The following is a 20,477-nucleotide window of genomic DNA, read 5'->3' on the forward strand; positions in this document are numbered from 1 at the left end:
TACGAGCCATATTTAAACATCCTATAGTATGTGCAATTTGAGAAAAATATAGAATATTATATATTTGTAAAATTTGTTTAAAATGATATGTTACGTTGTTCGGATCTCAGCGCTTCGCGGCACACATACAAGCTCCGTTGTGTGCAGCTTGACGCGTTAGCGCACGCTTGCTGCCGTCGTCAGACCGGAGTGACTCGTACACCGTCAAACGTACATACATACATCAACTCGCTCTGCTTGCCGAGCAGAAGAAAGAGAGAGAGAGGAAATCGCGCCTGTCGCAGCGGGTCAACGTGCGAGCAACGAGGACAAAGAAAGAGAGAAAGAGACGGGAAGAAAAACTCGGGCCGTACGGTTTTTCGGCCGTAAAGAGACCGCGTCACCGATTCACCCGCGGGCCGTCAGGCGGTGGCGAAACGACGAACGGCGGAGACGGTGATATAGAGTTCACGGGAGAGTCGAGAGGACGATCAGTTCGATAGCTCGATCGCGAACGAAGCACGACTGCATACGAGACGCCGCGCCGTTGCGCACCATCGCTGCCGAGTTACGAAAGTTACGCGATTCCTGGCGGTGGGCAGGAAAAAAAAAAAAAAATAAAAAATAAAAGAGGAAAATCGCGACGCCCGTGGCTGAGTAAGGTTGCGAAGGGTCTGCTGGTGGAGGCGGCGACAGGACAAGGAAGAGGAAACGAGGGTGGCTGGTGAGAAGCGAGGAGAGGGAGACGTAGGAGCCGTGGAAGTAAAGAGAACCGAGATTCGCTGTATCGCTCGTCGACGGCGCTCTACGTGGAGAATCCCGTGACGAGAGATGCCCTCGGCGGTTCGGCGCGGCACGAGCAACCCAGTCTAAAAGGATCGGCCAAGAAGCATCTTCGAGGTTATGTGCAGTTGAGGGAGACCGCGCGACGTTCTCCGCGCGAGGCCAAGCGGGCGACACCAAAGAGGAGTGAGAGAGAGAGAGAGAAGGAAAGATAGAGTCCACATTGTAATTCGGAACACGACGATTTGCTCGATCTGAGGATGCCGCATCGATAACGCTGCGTCGGGGATCGTATCGATCCAACGACAAGTGTCTCGCATTCGCGCGACGAGAGGATATGTTCCTATGTGACGATCAACAGCGAAGTTGTCAAGGTTCCGCACACTTGTCGCATCTAACAAAGTCTCGCCCGTACGATGTAAAACGGAGAAAAAGGTATAGGATACGCGTAAATAAAGCTGTTGCACTAGTCCGGATGCATTAGAGCGCGGTACGTTTTGCAGTCGCTGGACGATCTTGATCATGTAATCGCGTGGTCGTTGATGTAAAAGAAGTTACTTAGACATTTAACGTTTCGACAACGAATTAACTATTTTTGTAATCGAATTATTTTTAAGTAATGAACAGAGTGATGTGCGGAATCTGTGCCGCGCCGGGTTGCACCACACTTGTGTACAATTTGCTCGTTACCGTCGGCACGCACGCTTTTCTCGAAAATGTGAGTAAATTATGAGTTAATTGCGCCACAAATTAAATCGCATTCATTATAGTACCGATATTGCTTAAAGTTTTGGTTAATGTTTATGACAGAAGTTTATGTGAATGGATGATGCTTGGAGGCAATGAACGGGATGGAGAGGCATGGTCATGGACATGGACATTCACATGCGCACTCGCATCGTCATCGCCATTCCCATGGCAGTTCTCAGAGCGCGTCGCAAAATTCGAGTCAGCCGACTTCGAAACATAGCCACAGCCACAGTCACAGCCACAGCCACGTGACGCATTCGCAGAAAGACGCGACGCCGGCGGCGACCCCGAAGGCGCAAAGGAATTTTAAGTTACTAGTTGATCCGTTTTTAGTTAAGGGAGCTACAAAGCTATGCAGATACGATGGAACTGTACCAGGAGACCCGACGTATCCGCAGGTTCAGCCGCGAGATCCCAGATCGCAATTGACAAGGATCTGGACTCGGCTTGAACAGCTTGATCTACCTGTACCTAGATTTAAAATCGATTCCAATTACTGTGGAGAGCCTCCACCGCTAGAAGTGACGTTTTGTCATTTGAACGATAACATCGATAAGACGTTTTTGACGAACATGGTTCAGAAGTTTGGACCTGCCGAAGAGCTTATTGTTTATTATCATCCAATGACCAATAAACATCTTGGCATTGCGAGAGTGGTATTTGAGTCGACTAAGGCGTCCAAGGCATGTGTAGAAAAGTTGAATAATACTTCTGTGATGGGGAAAGTGCTGAGGGTGTTTTTGGATCCTTTTGGGGAGGAATGTAAAAAGATGTTTGAAGAATTAACTATAGAGAAGAAACCCGAAAAGAAAGTGGAAAAGGAAATACCAAAGCCAATACCAATACCAGAGCCTGAGCCAGAAAAACATCAGACACCGGTGGAAAAGGCTTTACCTGAGGAGAGAGAGGACTTTAGAAATAGTAAAAAAGCTATTCTAAATTTGGAAAAGACCAGAGAGCCATATGTAGAAAATTCGAGATATAATAAATATAGGGACTATCCAACGCCAAGCGGTAGTACGGGTAGCGATTTAGGATACGGAACCGCTCCCAGTGAACTAAATTATTCTAGTAATTATTCTCAAAATTCTACCCCGGCCACAAATTATGACTTTTATTACAGTAGTTATCACCATCAACCTCCGAGTAGCTACTTGGCTAACATTTCTCAGAATGTGTCACAGAATATACCAATTCAACAAAACTCGAATGTGTGGTGGAGCAATAATTCTGGGTCAACGGCCGCAACTTATTCAGCCTCAACTTCTGTCTGGCCGATTCAGCAGCACGCAACAAATTTGGATAATGCTGGTTCTAACGTCACGCTGATTAATAATAAAACTTCGAGTACAAAAGCACATCACACTCCTAAAAAAGAAAAGGAGAATCAGACTACGGCAAAGAGCACGCCGCGCGACTCTCCTGATGAAACTCGTAAAACTCTAGATTTAGACACGCGAATCGCTATGTTATTGAAGGATAAAGCGGGTGGAATGGCTCCTCCTTTTTTACAATTTGGTAGCGATTCGGAAGACGACAAAAAATCTCCACGCGACAATGAGATGCTGTCGGATCCTCCGAGCCCTTTTCTTTCACGCGAAATATATAAACAGTGTTTCGATAAAATAGTAGAGAGAAATAAGGAACGAAGAAAAGCTCATGAGAATAGCATTAGTCAGTTTTCTGTAGACGAAGATTTGGGAAGCGTTATAAGTTCCAGCGAAGACGAGGCGTTATTAGGAAGTTATAGTCCAGCGCTCGACGATCACGAACCAGAGCCACCTAAGGAACCACCGCCACCTCCGCCACCTGACGATGACAGAATGTCTCTGAGTCCTTTAAGTTCAGGAGATGAAAAAATTGAGGAAGTAAGATTTTATATATATAAGACGACATATTATATATAACTTGTAGTTTTTATTGCATATATTTAAATATTTTTATATTTAATATAATATTAAAATTTAATATATTTAATTTAATTTAAATTTAATTTAAATATTTTTTCGACAGGTAATAGCACAGACTGAGCCTTCAAATCAATTATACCCGGGAACTAATTACCCGGGAAATTTGACGAACTATCCTTCCAATGATCTTTATAATTGGCCGCGACCGACGCAGAATTTTTATCCGTATGGAACTACGTATTTACAGAGCCATTTTCAACCCAACACTACATCTTTTTCGACAACAATTGGAAATCAAGGAGCAAATTATTATTCTTCTTTTCAATCTCGGTTACATGCTATGGCAAACTATAATATTACAAAAGATCCACAGGCAAGATTTTATTTTTTTACATATACGTGCAAATATATCTGCTTTGCATTTTATCGTAATTTGTCTATTAAGAAACTTTAAAATATTTTTATTTAGGGACCTACTATCAATGGAGTGTTGAGCAGAGTTGTGAATGAATTAAAACAAATTTTAAAGAAGGATTTTAATAAGAAAATGATAGAAAATACGGCATTTAAATTATTCGAAGTTTGGTGGGATGAAAAGAAATCTGAAAAGAGTCAAACTCAGGGTAGCGGCGATAACATTATTGTTAATAACACGACGAAAGAAGATGTAAAGCCACAAGGATTGTCATCGTTATTAGAACAAGCGACGCCACTAGGACTCAATTACGATGGTTTTGGTCTGGGTATTAGAGCTAGTATGCCAAAGATGCCTTCATTCAGGGTAAAATTATTATATATTATTTTTATTTTTTTCCGGAAAATAATAAGTTTTAATTAATTAATTAATTTTTTATATTTAGCGTAAGATCAAAGCTCCAAGCCCATTACCACAAGATGAGGATAGTCGACAATCGGGTCATGCTGATATGGAAACAATTGGAAGTGACAGTGATTTGGATGCACCACCTGTACAGAAAACGAAAAAACCGATTACTTCCCTTCCAACTGTCTCTTCATCGTCTACCGTATCGTCATCGGTTGAGAGTAGTAGCGACGAGATCAGTTCTAGTGAATCTTCCGATAGTTCAAATGAAAGTTCTGATGAAGATTTTGAGGATGAGGTACGTATGAAACTCGAGTATAATAATTTTAAAAAATGTAGTTGTTACGTTAATTGAATAATTAATTAATTTTTAGCAAGATACAGATAGCCGAATGTCCGATCATAGACCTTTGGCTTGTAATAGCGAGGATCCTGATATATTAATGGAAGTCGCGATTCAAAGGTCGTTAGATTGCCCCACTCCCGTTGGTAGAGAAACACCGGTGCCAGATATCAAAATTAAAGATCAAAATTCAAACGAGTTCCCACATATTGACGACAGTGATTCGTTATCTTCTCCCATGAGATACGAAAGCGTGAAGGAAGAGGAAAGAATTTCCGAAAATTTACCGGTAGTGGAAGAAAAGTCATTCGATGTATGTAGAACTTTGGATAAAGAGATGAAGGATATACCGAGAATCACTGAGGATAAAGGAACGCAGAGTGATATAAAACCCGCACCGATGCTAATAGCTTCGGCAATTGGCAAGGAAGAAGCATTGCCGGATATACAAAAAATGGAAAGTTCGGCTGCAGAAGCTTTAATGACTTTGGCAGGACAAGATAACATTATACGACATAAGAGTCCAGGTCCTATACAACCGAGCATTATCAGAGTGTTGCAGACAATGTCGGAGAAATATATCAACGACGAACCTATTTTAAGAGAGAACGAAAAGATCGAAATGTTCAGCGAGATTCCTACGACCGATTCGGAGGAAGAAAGTTTGGAAATCAGAAGACTAAGGTTAGTTAGATTTGTAAAAAAGCGTTATCGTAATAATTTATGTAACAATGCTTTTTATAGGTACCAAGCAGAAACAGAACTTCGATTAAATGGACAACGGACACCGAGTTCGCCCGGTTCTCAGGCTTCGCAAGTGTATATGGAACATTCGTATTCGTTGCCACCTGCACAACCGGAGCCCGCAGAACCGGTGATACGTGTCCCGCCTACTTCGGTGAAACTAAAACATTCGAAGATTGTTAAATTGCCGAAATCGAAGGACAATACCCATAAAATTGAGAAACAAAAATCCAAGAAATATACTAAAGTGCACAGCAGTCATCAGAATCACGTGGGAGAGAAGGAGAATATTCGAAATGATTACATGTACGACAAACTTAAACCGATTTCAGAGCCGACTGTTACATACAAAGAACGAGATCTCATGTCGGAAATGGCTATTTTGTATGAATTTTTAACGAGAGGAATAGATGCAGAGGACGTAGAATATTTAAGAAGAAGCTACGAAGCTTTATTAGCCGACGACTCGCAAGGTTATTGGTTGAATGACACGCATTGGGTCGATCATCCGCCGACGGATGTGCCGAGTCCCGCAAAAAAGAGAAAACGAGATGAGCTCCGATTACACGCGAGTGGAAGCGCCAGAACGGAAGGATATTATAAAGTTGACATCAGAGAGAAGGCTAAACATAAAGTAAATAATTAGATATATTACATATTTAACAAAATGCAGAATTAGAAAAAAAAATTATTCTAATTTTAACAAATATGCGGCATATTAAGCAAATTTTTTTAATTAGAATTTTTACAGTTGTGCTAAATAATTGTTTTTATTCTTGCAGCATCATTATGCTCAAAGTATACAGCGTAGCAATGACGTGGAAGATAGCGGCTCTTATATCGGAGGCGATGGTGTGATGAATGGTCCAAAGAATAATTCTAAAGCGTTAACCGGCAAAATGCAAGCATTGTCGCGTGAGGCACGAAGCAATCAACGCCGGCTGTTAACAGCTTTTGGAATTGATACGGACAGCGATCTCCTTAAGTTTAATCAATTAAAGGTAAAATTATATATTATTTATATCGATGATTCGTATTACAATATGAATTTTGCGTTCCAGTTCCGTAAAAAACAATTAAAGTTTGCCAAGTCTGGTATTCACGATTGGGGCTTATTTGCCATGGAACCAATCGCAGCCGATGAAATGGTTATCGAGTATGTTGGACAGATGGTTAGACCGGTTGTGGCTGATTTACGAGAAGCTCAATATGAAGCCACTGGAATCGGCAGCTCTTACCTCTTCCGCATCGATTTAGATACTATTATCGATGCGACAAAATGCGGCAATTTGGCGAGGTTTATTAATCACAGTTGCAACGTAAGTTATTTAATATTATCCGTGTCTTTATTAATTTATTTAATATATTATTTAATATCTAAACTAAATGTTTTTAATTAACAAGATTTGATTTAACTTCTAACAAAATCGAATATTAATTTTGAAGCAAAAGAGGCAGCAGAGCAGTATATTTTATTGTAGTCCTAAAAATCTTTATTTCTTTTTTTTTTCTTTTTCAGCCGAATTGTTACGCAAAAGTAATCACGATCGAAAGCCAAAAGAAGATCGTAATCTACAGTAAACAGCCGATAGGAGTTAACGAAGAAATTACTTACGATTATAAATTTCCATTGGAGGATGACAAAATCCCTTGCCTTTGCGGAGCTCCACAATGTCGGGGTACTCTTAATTAAATTGTTTTTTTTTTTTTTTTTTTTTTTTTCCTGCCTTCTACACTTTGTCACGCCCTACTCATATTTTTGTAAATATTTCCCCATGTAAACATTTTATAAAAATGCAGTGGAAAATGCTAAATTATGTTAAGATCGTTCTTCCTATTTTATTATAAAACCCCTTCTAATCCAGTGTGATTTTAATACGTAAGGTACATATATGAATCATCGTCATTGCGCGTCACGATGATTTTACAACGTCTCATTTCTGTATTTATCGTCGACCCTAAAACATATTTCCAGGTAAATGACATTTAAGAGATACAACTTAGATTATATTTAGTGCAATTATATATTTGCAATTATGAGCAATGTAAATATTCTCTATGTAATATATACAGAGTGATTTTCAATTGTATGTCAATGATTTACAGAGTAAATTTAAGTGTAAAAGAACGGGGGAAGAATGTTACATGATCATAGATCTAAGTTTTATTTTCCAAGTTATAATAAAAATTAAAGAAAGTACATTTAGATTATTTTATTTTAAATTGTCTCTATTATCTTAAATTAAATAGAAACAAAACGTGCTTTATTTTATGCAATTTTAAATTATTCTTTATAAAATATTTAATAAAATTAAATAAATTCCAGAATCCAAAACTAAAAAAAAAAAAAAATAATTTACTCAGCAAGTATATATATTTAATATTTTTTTTTATTTAAAAATTAATTTGACAATAGAATATGGTCATGTAACTCGAGCGTGATATATTAAATGTGGATTTGGCTTAAGAAACAGTGTCAAAGAATCAACGGTGCATGCGTCGAGGTTATGGTCATGACTCTTGTAGCTCTCTGTGCTCTGTTATTTTTCAATTTCTTTCCCAATAAACAGATGTAAGCAACAATTTAAACGTGTCGCGACAACGCGGTTGAAAAATTATAGACGATAAAATGAGGTTTTAATAAACTACATCGTATTTTGACTTTAAAAGTGCTAAGATTTTTATGACATTGGTAGCAAGTGGTTACTTTTATTTGTAAATTATTGTAACGTTATAAAGGATTGTTCAAATTAATCTCGAGCACTCAGCATTATGGCAGATCGCTTAACACAGTTGCAAGACACCATAAATCAGGTAGTAAAAATTTTCGTATTGTTTTAATTGTTAATTACGTTATTGTGATAAATTTAAAGTAACGTTTTATATTAGCAAGCCGAGCATTTCTGCAACAGTGTCGGTATTCTGCAGCAGTATTCTACGCCGAGTAAATTTCCTGGCTTTGATCGAATCGGCACTCCGCAGCCACATCAATCGCAAGAAGGTTCTCGCATACTTTGATATACAGAATACTATTTTAAACATATACGTAAGTTGGCTATAAAATGTAATTTATTTCAGATTATGCCGCTTTATTTGCAAATCTCATTGCGAGGTGCGCCAAAGATATCGACACGTTAATAGAGAGTCTGCCAAGCGAGGAATCGTCGCAGGAGCTACAAGTAGCCAGTCTTAGCAGGCTCGAGCAAGAGAATCAGCAAGCTGGTGAACAATTGGAAGAGGTAGTGAGGCAAGGCGAGGCGCTTCTTCAGCGAATCCAAGCGGCTCTGCAGGACATCGCGCAAAGTCAATTAGACATGCAAAATCCTACGTCGCCTACCGTAATTAACATGAACCTTAGCAGTACTAACGTAAAACAAGAAAGCCTCAGTTCTATAAACACCGTGCCTTCGAACAATACGCATCAGTTATCGGATCCGTCACCTAATTCCATAAATCAATGACACATTTATGACTTATTGTAATTTTATTTGTGGGCACTCATCGCTGAACATCATAGTGTGAAAAATCAAATTAGCATGTTAATTTCATTGTGAGAATATCGTTCGAAGCAGTAATCGGTATGTCGGCTTGCAAGTGTATTTTAATAAAATTATTTGTATTTATCGAATGAAAAAGTAAGTGAATTCTTCAATATATTACAATAATTTACTGTTGGAAAATATTTTTTAATATAATTTTTGTTAATTTCCAACGATGACAAAATATTTAATTATAAATGAATGAAAACGCACCTTGCGAGACATCGTGACATGAGGTTAGTTTGGCGACGCTGATTGGTTTACCGGAGGAATCAGTCGCGAATCGAGAGATACGATTTCATCCAATCACAGCCATAGCTCTGTCTCGCTCGCTCTCTCTTCTCTCTCTTTTTAAGCAGTCATGGAAATGAGAAAATATGTAGCATGGCCGCCGTGATGGTTCTAAAACTTCTGAACGTCGTTGAATTCGTCAATTTTAGTTGGACGGTCGACAGTCGGGGGGTAAAGGTATTTAACTTCAAGGTTGCGATTACTGCTGACAGTGCACGTTAATTACTCGCGTCTCAGCACCTTAAGCTCGCAGCGGCCAGAAATCTCGCCGCTACGTACTTCCGTCGGACGATCTTTTTTATCTCTTCCATATAACCCATTGCTTTTTTTTTTCTTTCTTCTTTTTCTCTCTTTTTTTTTTTTTATTTTATTTTCCCTCTTTTTCTTATCTGTACACATAACTTCTTTGCGATAAGATACGTCGACTCCTTCCAGTTCCTATTCCACCTACGGATGCAGTTTGCCACATTTGCCTGTCGGAAGGATGCACCGTTCCTTTGTCCCCCGGTCCCTCGGATCCTCTCGCGTGACTAATATCGGCTCTTAAGGAGTGATTTGCGCATCGCGAACGGCTTGGCGGCGATAAGTTTTCATCCTACGCTGCGGGGTAAGTTTTGAATAATGGCGAGCGACCTGTCGAGCGGCTGCACGGAGACGATTGATATCCTGGACGACGAGAAGGAGGAGGGCGAGATTTCGCTGGAGGATGTTAGCTCGTCGGAGGAAGGCGGGATGGGACACTTGACCAGCAGCTACGTCGTCGGGAGAAAGCGACCGTGCTCCGCCTGCAAATCCTGGGGTGAATGTACCACTTGGTGTAACCTAGCGTACCATCGCAAAACCAGGAGAGGTAAAGTCATATTAAACCATATTGTTCAAGATATTCTCTTTTCATGCTTTATATTAAATAGATACATTTCCTTGGATCTTTTTTCAATAGGCTCGTTCACGGGAAACTGCATATGATATCAAAAGTAACAACATGGCTGTGACTTTTTTTTTTATTTTTCTTTTTAATGAAAATTATGAGATACTTTGCCTCGATCAAGTTGGCTCTACGTGTGCATTTTAGTGATCATAATGCAATTAAGCAAGAAAAATTTTAGAGATTGTCATGGAATTATTTTTGAGAGAAAAGAAAAATAGTTTTACAAGCCTTAAGAAAAAGTAGCTTTGAGGAAATGTAAATGATTAGATTCTTATCCATACTGGTATCTTGTTTTAATCAAGTAGCAGTTAATTTTATTTTATAAGATCCAGTCAAAGGGAAGGAAAATCGTCACCATGTCAGGGAAGCTGGAAATACAGCAGCGAAAAGTACGATATTAACGTTGCAAGAGAGAAATGACGACCTAGTACCTATCTCGAGCGACAGCGATATGGAAATTGTCGGTCTCACCGACACGTCCAATCGAAAAGCTAAAGTGAAAAAGAAAAAGCGAAAGAAAAAAGATTACGAGCTTCTCAGTATCGACGAACTGATTTCTCCGTCCTCCATCGAGCTGCCTGCACAAGACGCCGATACATTGAAGTTACGTGAAGAAGTAAGTTCAATTCACAAATCAAGTGGCAAGTCGAACTACTGTAGGAAAGTGGTCTTGACTTCGTCAACGCGGAAATATAGACCGGTGGCACCGCAAACTTCACGGTCCTCGGTAAATCATTCCCGGTCGCCAGCACCAAAAAGATCCGTGCGGAAAGCCAGGTCGCCGAAACGTAGTCCACGTCGTCACTCGCCCGCGAGAACGACGGCGAAGAGACCACCGCCGAAGCCGAGCTTGCCATCGTCGACACGTTCGCACGACGACAGGAGCTGTAACGTGTCGCGGTTGCTGAAGAAGGTGAAGCGTCTGGATCCCACGGGCACGCACACGTCGGAGCCGAGCGTGAACCGTAACAAAGAATCGTCGCTGAAGGAAAAACTTTCGAACATGCTGAGGCGAGCGAGCAGCGACGACCATGCGGTGCACCTTAAAAAGAAATCTCGAGCCCAGCCGGAGACGATAAACGACGCCGACGACGAAGACGACGAAGCGCTGCTGCGGCAAAAAGCGTTGGAGACCAAGCAGAAGAAATCGCATAGGTCCATGGATCAACTGGTGGACGTTGAATTGGAAAAGAGATCGGCCGCGAGTAACGACGATCACGACGAGGAGGCCTTGCAACTGCGTATGATCGCGCTTCGCTCGGCGGTTATAAAAAAGCATCAGAATCGAGTGCAGCGCGGTATCAAAGCCAAAAGATCCGCCCGCAGCGAGAGCCCGTTTAATTCGAATTTTCTTGACGACATACCCGTACCCGGCGAGGAGCTGCTCAGATATCCGTCGCCGCCGTGCACACCGTCGTGCGAGAGCAATCACATCGAGGACATGGATCTGGACACCGACGTCGAGAGAGAGAAAGAGAAACTCCCGTACTCGCCGACTGACAAAATCACCGAGAACATACCGATTGACACAGCGTTGCTCGGTATCGAGCCATCCGACGTGTCATTCATTAACGTCAATGAAACGGCCACCAGTTCTGTATTCGAAGACACGCAGGAGGATTTCTTAATCGACAGTCTCGCGTCCTTCTACAACAAGACTTACTTACCTCGTCAGGTACCAGCCACTCAGTACTTTCCGCCATCGGAATACGGCAACGAGACTTACCATTCGAATTTTAATGACCCTAGTGTAAAGAGAGTAAAGAACTCTCACGATGGTATCGCCTGTGATGTAATAAATGGAATCAGTTGTCAGGAAGGGACCTATCCTTCGACGGGTATCTTGTCAGACACCTCTAACGTTCCGATGTCCAAGAATTTTTTCACGCCTCCTATCTCTCCCCACGGCACCTTTGCGCCTTCGCCTCAAATGCAGCAGATCGCGGAGCAACCTATCAACGATGGCACTGCGTTTGCGAATGTAGACTCCGCGTTGAGAGACGACAATTTACCATACGAGATTCAACCAGTCTCTGGATATTCCGCCACGCCAGAACTCGCGATGCCCGCATCGTATACTCGAGGATGCGACGAGCCGAGGTCACCTAACGAGTCAATAATAACGATCGACGATCTTCCGGAGAATAATACAGATCCGTTCTCTCCCAACATCGTTCTCAGCGGCGATAAAACCGCACCGGACGCGGAACACATTCCAAAGGAAGCAGCGTCACGTCCGACCGCGGCGGAGCCTCTCTACATGCAAGGTGTCCCAGATATTACTAAGGATAGAAATAAGATACCAACGTTGATCAATAGGAGATTGGTGCCCGTACCGATCTTGAAGTCTAACAAGTTGTTGCAGCAGCACCCGAAGAAGAAAAAGACCCCGCCGCCGGGGCCGGCTTTTAAAAGCGCCGAAATGCAGCCGGTGACTATTACCCTTACGGATGCGGGCAGCAACGTCTTCAAACCGATCAAATTGCAAGTGGCGAAGAAATCTGTGTTGCCGAAGCCTACTACGTTTCATAATTTGGCGAACGAACCTCCGGACGAGCCGGAGAATAAGGAACTCTTGCCAGAAAACGATCACGAGGCAATTGAGGCAGAACATTCTGAGGTACTATCTGCGAACAATGAAACCACTTTAACGCGTGGAAAGAAGCGGAAACGCGTCAAGAAAAATATTCGCCAAAACGCTGACGGTGTGCCATTGCTCGAGACCGCAAATAAGTCAAATTCCGATGCTGTAAATAAAGATATTAATATCGCAAGTACGTCTGTAGACCGTCAGAGTGTAACCGTGTCAGGTAAGAACGACGGTAACGATATGCAAGATAATTTAATAGAAAATGAAAAGTCCGTAAAATTGAAAAGTATCACGGATACTGAGAAGACTGTTAATTTTAGCGAGGCAGTGGTGAAAAATAATAGTACAGAGAAAAACAATAACGCGGTGCTGCCGACGTCTGCCGAATGCCCGGATAAGAGACGAAGCTTGCAAGAGGAACATACCAAAGAGCCTCACTGTCTATCAACAGATCTTACGTCAGGCAATTCGAATTCGACTGTGGCCGACAAAGCCGTTGAAGGCAGTGTAACGAAATGCGACAACAAGAGAAGACAGAGCATCGATGAGGACGAAGATGAATTACGCGCTATCTTATTGGCTTCTTTAAAACGAACGAAGTTAACAGACAACAATTGTACGGCAGCTCCGGATTCTGTGAAGAAGTCCGAGGTAACTGTTCCACCGCCTGCATCAAAAACTACAGCTCCCATGCCATCCGCAATCAGTACAACGAATAATCAAGCGTTATTACCGCCGACACCGTCAACTTCGTCGAAAGCTCTAAGCAAGACAATCAACGATGCGTCTGTTTCGGTGCCGAACGGTATCAAGAAAAAAACTGGCACCCTGGACGCAACGAAGAACCCAGTGAAAAAGGTGGCGAGGAAAACGCTCACGAGCGCGAAGGTTGTTAACAACGCTAAGAAATATCAGAATATGATTGTGCAGAAGAAGCAGCTGCTTCTGCGAAAGCTCGATAAGAATGCAGCGATAACGAAGCCCAGCGAGAGCACGTGGCTGAGCGCTGGTGCTTCAAAGACTCCGCACGCCTTCGACACTCAGCGATTTGTGATAAATTTGGGAGAATCCGATACGGATACCGAATCCGAGGGTGAAACAAGCAGCTCTGTCCCGGAGAAGCCTCAAGCGCATCAAGAAGTCTCTGCCGACTTTGAGAAGAATTTAAATAAGTTTCTGCGCGACGTTAGAACCGAACAAGAACAGTCCGCGGCGGCGACTAAATCGTCTACGCAAGCGGCTAAACAGGACGAGCCACAAATAAAGAAGAATTCATCTAATATGCCATTGGTAAAGCAATTAATAATAATAAAAAAAAAAAATGTATTATGTTTATACGTTTTTTTTTATATAAAAATAATTTCGCAATTACATATAAATTTTTTAGGCTTTACGTGCTTTTCTAATTTATTCTTATTTTATTTTAGGCTGTAAGGCATCTTCCTGTATCACAGCAAGAAGAATATCGTCGCTTGAAACAGGTGATCTTGGAGCACGAAAAGTTGAAACTGCAGAGAAAGATGGCAAATAATAATAGCAGCAGCGGTGGTAATAGTAATAGTACCAACAATAAATTATTAAACGTTAACGTAACAAAAACAACGGAGAAATCCGTGCCACCGTGCGATAAAAAATTGCAGATAAAACAAGACCAAAATAAATTAAAAATGCCAGATAAAAGCTTCCAAGAGGTGGCGGCGGAAGTCGAAAAGAAAAACGACGACGTTTGTCGTACGCCTGCTGAGAAAATACTTCCACCGAATATTACTAAAAGTACTAATGTAACGAGCTCGCAAGTTAAAAATGGTAAGAAGGCGATACCAAATGATCTCAGTATCCGAATATCTAACGTTACCACTTCGAGTCACAACGGAGCTGGGAGAACGATTGAAAATTTGCACGATAAGCAATCGGCAAAAGACAAGCAGCAACTTAAACCTACGTTAAAAGTGTTAACGTTTAATGAGATAAATAAAAAACATGTGCAAGTTATGTTAAATTCGAATACGACTGAGCGGGTTGTTACTATTAATGATAAATCGGTCTTGCAGCACGACGAACCAGTTGTCGATGAAAATAAAAGTTTAGCCAAGGCAGACGTCAGCATAGAGATTATAAATGACAAAAATCTAAATAATAACGATAATGATAGTAATATTTCCACGGCTACTACCATGCAATTGCATTCATCCGCAGAATCGGTCGTTACGCAACACGAGGATGTGCTGGATAGCACATGTTCGCTCTCCGAGTATCAAGCGGAAAGTCATCAGCAAAAAATTAAACGCGATATTTCGACGTCGGTGCTTGCGGAAAATAACGATAGTGCTAACACCTCTCAGTCGAAATCTGGCCTCGTTAGTAATGATAATATTAGCACGAATAACGTATGGAACGAGCTTAAAAAGAATGTTAAAGCGGAATTGGATTCTTTGACGAGTCTTCCAAAAGAAGAGCAGGAGCAGTACTTGAGAGATACCGAAAACAAATTAGTCGCTAAACGGTAATTATACATAATTAGATACATTAGATACAGACTATAACGTAATACAGAGATTCAATATTAAATTATGTATGCGGTGCAGGTATATGCTCTTAGATCATTTAGCAGAAATGTCGGGGAATCTTCGTCAATGGGATATGGAAGAGGACGTACAGATTGTCCTGGCCACCGAAGTAAAAAAACTTAAGGAACAACTAAAGATAGCCGAGGAAAAATTGCAGCAGCAACGTGATCGCGTTAATAGTATAAGCCCGAAGGTCTCGGTCGCTCGTCGAAAGATCAACGCTGGACGGCAAGAGTGCTCCAAATTAACCAAAATCTGCTCCAACTTAGGTAACCGGCTCATGGGAAAAACCTACAAGTACGCAAGTATAAACTACACCCGTACATGATGTATTTTTACAGTTATAATTTCTGCGGCGACAGCAGCTAAAGTACGTAATCCTAGGCGGCAAATGCAGGGGATGAGAGAACGGGAAGAAATCAGTCGTCGGCAATCCGGCCGGCGCGGTATATACATGCGGTACATGTGAAACGTACACGACGCTCTAATAAAGTCACGTTCGCTAGCTGCCGTCGCCGTATCTGCCTTTCACCGTGCATTAAATTTAAAAAAAATTAATTTTTTTATGGTCTCTTTATTCTCAGTACATAATTTATTATTTTTTTTAGGTTGCCAGAGGCAGTAGCGCAACTTTTGGCTAATAAATTTATAGAAGTTGCTAATTATACTCGTCAGTTCGCTAAAAAAAAAAATTATTCCAGCGATACTTCTGAAGTTTCTTATTCCAGTTTGTTTCAAGAAACTTCAGAATTATCGAAGGATATGTGCACTGAAGAGAATTTGTCATTGCAAGAAAAATTATTAAATAATGCAATTAGTGTTGATGAGGTGGCGGGGTCGAAAAGCGATACTTCTCGTTCGATACAATCTAACAAAAATAAGAGTTCCTCAACAACATCAGATGCAACGGCACAGTTTCCGCAAATGATTTTACGCCAAGCGACACCAGAGAAGGGAGAAACCTCAATAAATGCTTTGAATCATTGTAACAAAGAGCCAGTATCTGCAAATCAAAGCAGTACATCATCTTCTAAATCAAAATTGAACCAAAATAATTGTGTAGAACAAAACAATAAGCATTTAAAAGGAAATAGAACGAACAAGTCTGATCCCGTCATGTCTTCAAAACTAAAATCTTCAAGGAGAGATTCTTTAAATCAAGAATGTAATAAACAGAGTAATAAGAGAGCCTCGCTACAATTGCCATTGTCATCGTCATCGTCTTCGCCTTCGCCTTTGATTTCGCCTTCATCTGTGGGTTCGGCTTCGGTTTCGACTTCGACTTCAAGAATATCAACGACGACAGATACAACGATGACGGACACAACAGCGACAAATCTAACGACGACAGATACAACAACGACAAATACGACAGCGACAAAGACAATTTCACCTTATATATCGATTTTAACGCATTTAAAGGAGCCAAAGTGAGTCTTCTTTATTTTTTGGAAAATTGTTACGATATTTGATCGTTCTTTTTTCTGTAGATTGCGCTACAAATCTTGAGTTTTTTTGTGGTTTTTGTTGTTTTGCACCAGGAACATCAACCCCCATGGAATTCTGTGTCCGTATGAAATGATGGGCATTTGCAGAGATGAAAGCTGCCAATACATTCACTTGTCGAGTGACCTGAAAAACTGAACATAATCAGCATGATTTACGTAAGGTGGTTCTAATTTCTCGTTAAACGTGTCAATGTGGATTCCATACTTTATATTGATAGCGCATTCATTCACAGATGTTATAAAATTCGTTCATTTAATTCTTTTATTATCTTAACATTTAAATTTTAATTTATGACGTGTGTATGTTTGTGTGTGTGAGTGATGTGTTGCATAGAAGAATAGAACGTATCATGTATATAAGTACAAAAAAAAAAAGAATAGTTTTAATAATTTCCTTCAAGATATGTCTTTGATTTCGTATTTTCAGGTATCGTCGATTATCATCTAGGAAGTAGATATATCGATATAGGGCGGGATTGTGCAGAAGCAACACCCGAAGACTGGTAAGTTGTCTTCATCCATGGCAGACTCTAGTGCACTGAAATTATTTATTTCATAAATCTTACATTTTACGTAAGATTCCTTTTAAAAAAAAAAAAAAAAAAAAAAAGATTAAGAAAGTCGTGCTACTACTAAGTTTTAAACGGCATATTTTATGAAAGTTCAAAGAGAATTTCTATCAGTGTATATATATTTTTTATTATATTAAAAAAAAGTGTTATAAACTGCAAGATTAATAAGTGTGGTAAAGATAGAATGACGACTCTGTCAACCATACTGAGAAGAATAAAAGTTTATTAAAGAGGAAAGAAGAAAAAAACAAAAAAAGAAAAGAAGAGAGGTCCAGCACTTACGAGCATCATTGGACAATCGATTAATTTTTCTTCGTACTCCGATATAAGTTACCTCATTAATGAATCTTGTACCTGTATAATAAAAGTTGTATATTTTTTTCTTAAGCAGGCGTGTATAAATTAATTTGATATCTCCTGTTTATTTTATGCTTTGTATTGTACACGATATTATAGTCATCGTACAAATTTCTACAGTTTTAAATATTCATTAAGAGTCACAATCGAGAGTTCATAAGAATTATTTAATTCAATGTTACAAAACGTTCTAATTCTATTTTAAAAGCTCAATTTTTTTTTCTTGCTTTATTCGCCGTATTTGTTCCCTGGAAAAGCACCCTGAGTTTTGTATTTGTGCCAAGGTAATCTGCCTGACAGCCTAAGTTCGTCCCACTGTTCCACCCAGGCTCTCGGGCATATCGATGTGAAAACGTCTTTAAACCACGTGCATGCTTCGGAGCCTTCGCCTAAGATGTGCTGACAGCGATAGAAATCTGTATACATTACGAAGCATCTTTGCGTCTGATTTTGCTGCTGAAATCTACAAACGGATAATTGATAAAAAAGAAATTCTGGAATTACGAGTACCACGATCATATCTACCTTGGATCATCACCAGGAGAAAACTTAAATCCTTGCGATTGAAATTTGTCTTCTTTATTAATTTTATCTTCCTTTTTAAGACAAGGATCGTCTTCGTCCACGACGATAGTTACTTTTTTCTTTTCGTTCGTTTCGTATTTTACCGAGGATGGATTATTTCCCATTTCGTCCATTTCCTTTAAAAGAAAAAAATAAAATCACGTATTTTTACGACATTAATAGCTTTGTTACACATCTCTTTCTCTTTTTTTTTCAATAACATTAAGTACTTCTGTCATTTCTATATATATTTTCTTAGTTTTTCATTTGTTCGAATTTTTATTAATATAAATTGTTCCAAACGACATATCGCTTTTTCTTATCCACAATTTTCGTCGAAGACGTAAAAACAAATTAAAATTAAATTTCTTTATATAAAATAATTTTATTACTCTAAGAATTTACTATTAGAATTTGAAAAGAAATGTATCCTCTAATAAAATATAGCAAATATATATTTAATAAGTACTTACATTAACAAATTTAATATAAAATATGGCGATTTTTACATATAAAAATAATTCAACATTTATAAGCTCATATACACAGGTCGTCATCGGGATCTTCTTCGTCTATATCGTCTACATCTTCTGGTTGATAAAATATCCTGGACATATTTGTTGCATTTGCAGTGTAAGGTAAAGGTGTTTTGTTTCTCTGTTCCATCTCCTGAGTGCTCACTTCTGTCCTAAATGACGTTTCGATTTTTACTGGCTCCGGTTCCGCCTTGCGAACGCTTGGCGCAGCAACTTTTTCAGCGTCGATGCGATAGAATTCAATATCCTGTTTTATTGTTTCCGTTTGGCATATTATGGAACCCCCTAACTTTCTGTGAATGAGCTTTACGTTGTAAATTAAATCGTTCGTGGGATTAAGGCCTGTAAACTCTTCCAGCTTAACGTATGTAGTGCCGAAAGTCTCGATTGCGGGAACTTTAGTAAATCCGTAGTCCCTCCGATAGACGCATATCAATTGCGAGACTTGTTTGCTTAATTTTTCCACAAACCGTACAGCTCTTCCTAAACCTACATACAGAACCAAAGAGCTCAAGCAGTTAAGTATCACCGTATTTTGGGATTTAAACTTGACAGTTTTGAGTATACGATCGAAGTTTTCCAAGTCTTTTTCTTCGGCGTTCTCACTCGGGTGTACGTTGAAGTAATCGTGCAAGGTAACGTTCGCAGACGCGAGTGGTTCTGGTTCGCTGTCGTACCAAGTTTTCGGAGCAACAAATGACAGCAAATCGATGCTATAGTTAGGATTCTTCTCTTTCCACGTGTGCATCCATCCAGCTATCAACGCTGTTGCATATGTTACGTTTGAATCTATCGAATACAGACAACACATATATTTTTTTTTTTTAATTAAACAAAATATAGGTTAGGTATTATAATAAATAGAGAAATAAACCTTCGTCTATAACAATGACTTTCGCTCCGTCCAGCAGAGGTAACGTCTTCATAAACGACATTCTTATACCGTACAAGATGCGATAATTCGTACGATTAAACTCGAGTTGCAAATTGTATTACACACACACGGACGAGCCTCTACATGCGTACGCGTGGAAGCCGCAATTCCGAGTTGGGCTCTGTGGTCCCTACCTCGATTCCGCGGCATTCCGCCGGTGGCGAGAATGGCGCCCCTACAGTGACTTATGGTTAGCTCGCATTTTCTGTCTCTCTCCTGCTAACGTGGTGGAGGCAGACATCTATAATATACTTTATAATATACTATAGATGTCTATAGTATATTATAAATGTCTTTGGGTGGAAGCGAATACAAGCAGGGAGTTTTCGAACCTATACTTAACCGCAGATCCATCCTTTGAGACCCCAGAGAGCTCCAGCATCCTAGTTCCATTTAAAACGCAAGCATGTCCACTCCCAAAGCTTCTCGCTGCATCAACAATCAACAATCCGTCTCACTGAAAAAGGAGTGGGACGTCGGGCTCGTTCTCGTAATTCTCGTCGTAGTGTAGAGCCTGGTGGGAAAGTGTGCGAAGGTATGTGACTACTATATAGCGTGGGTCCAGGCAAGTAAAACAGATAAGAGCACGCGCCTGACAAAAAGTGTATGCGTGTGACTCAGCCGAGGACTCGGGCAGTCGGTGTTTCTCCTATCGTTAAGCCTTGGCCCTCGCGCGTCACGTTAAACGACGCTGTCGCCCGAGAGCTTTAACTCATGAAAATATTGTGCTATTTTCTTTGCAGCGGCCAACATCCAAGC

The 20,477-nt window shown here is 40.3% G+C and overlaps 4 protein-coding genes across 8 annotated transcripts; 3 read left to right on the plus strand and 1 right to left on the minus strand.

Annotated features, from left to right (window-relative positions):
- The first annotated feature begins 247 nt into the window (after positions 1-247).
- On the plus strand, positions 248-7,532 carry Set1 (SET domain containing 1). The gene is made up of 10 exons (XM_070671932.1): positions 248-1,480; positions 1,573-3,380; positions 3,526-3,795; positions 3,892-4,203; positions 4,283-4,543; positions 4,620-5,272; positions 5,333-5,966; positions 6,115-6,333; positions 6,394-6,651; positions 6,852-7,532. The coding sequence occupies exons 2-10, from the start codon at positions 1,605-1,607 to the stop codon at positions 7,023-7,025; spliced, it is 4,557 nt and encodes a 1,518-aa protein (XP_070528033.1). The 5' UTR covers positions 248-1,480; positions 1,573-1,604; the 3' UTR covers positions 7,026-7,532.
- A 262-nt stretch (positions 7,533-7,794) lies between these two features.
- Med21 (mediator complex subunit 21) lies at positions 7,795-8,967 on the plus strand. Its single transcript, XM_070671993.1, has 3 exons — positions 7,795-8,146; positions 8,222-8,333; positions 8,411-8,967. The coding sequence occupies exons 1-3, from the start codon at positions 8,105-8,107 to the stop codon at positions 8,791-8,793; spliced, it is 537 nt and encodes a 178-aa protein (XP_070528094.1). The 5' UTR covers positions 7,795-8,104; the 3' UTR covers positions 8,794-8,967.
- Positions 8,968-9,243: 276 nt separating this feature from the next.
- Positions 9,244-17,714, plus strand: LOC139111555 (serine-rich adhesin for platelets). 3 transcript variants are annotated; one of them, XM_070671924.1, is made up of 7 exons: positions 9,244-10,012; positions 10,417-13,970; positions 14,108-15,183; positions 15,266-15,544; positions 15,856-16,677; positions 16,789-16,916; positions 17,183-17,714. In XM_070671924.1, exons 1-6 carry the CDS (start codon positions 9,784-9,786, stop codon positions 16,889-16,891), a joined length of 6,063 nt encoding a protein of 2,020 aa, XP_070528025.1. In that variant the 5' UTR covers positions 9,244-9,783; the 3' UTR covers positions 16,892-16,916; positions 17,183-17,714. The 3 variants fall into 3 exon arrangements, with proteins under 3 accessions (XP_070528025.1, XP_070528026.1, XP_070528024.1); XM_070671925.1 differs by having other exon boundaries at positions 16,789-16,911; XM_070671923.1 differs by having other exon boundaries at positions 16,789-17,714.
- A 15-nt stretch (positions 17,715-17,729) lies between these two features.
- LOC139111589 (uncharacterized) lies at positions 17,730-20,164 on the minus strand. 3 transcript variants are annotated; one of them, XM_070671985.1, is made up of 4 exons: positions 20,051-20,150; positions 19,659-19,893; positions 18,722-19,573; positions 18,248-18,385 (listed from the first exon to the last, which is right to left on the minus strand). In XM_070671985.1, the coding sequence occupies exons 2-3, from the start codon at positions 19,717-19,719 to the stop codon at positions 18,786-18,788; spliced, it is 849 nt and encodes a 282-aa protein (XP_070528086.1). In that variant the 5' UTR covers positions 19,720-19,893; positions 20,051-20,150; the 3' UTR covers positions 18,248-18,385; positions 18,722-18,785. The 3 variants fall into 3 exon arrangements, with proteins under 3 accessions (XP_070528088.1, XP_070528086.1, XP_070528087.1); XM_070671987.1 differs by lacking the exons at positions 19,659-19,893; positions 20,051-20,150 and adding an exon at positions 17,730-18,147 and having other exon boundaries at positions 18,210-18,385; positions 18,722-18,941; XM_070671986.1 differs by lacking the exon at positions 19,659-19,893 and having other exon boundaries at positions 20,051-20,164.
- Between the last annotated feature and the right edge of the window lie 313 nt (positions 20,165-20,477).

This window comes from Cardiocondyla obscurior, linkage group LG24, assembly GCF_019399895.1.
Source record: "Cardiocondyla obscurior isolate alpha-2009 linkage group LG24, Cobs3.1, whole genome shotgun sequence".
Taxonomy (NCBI): Eukaryota; Metazoa; Arthropoda; class Insecta; order Hymenoptera; family Formicidae; genus Cardiocondyla; species Cardiocondyla obscurior.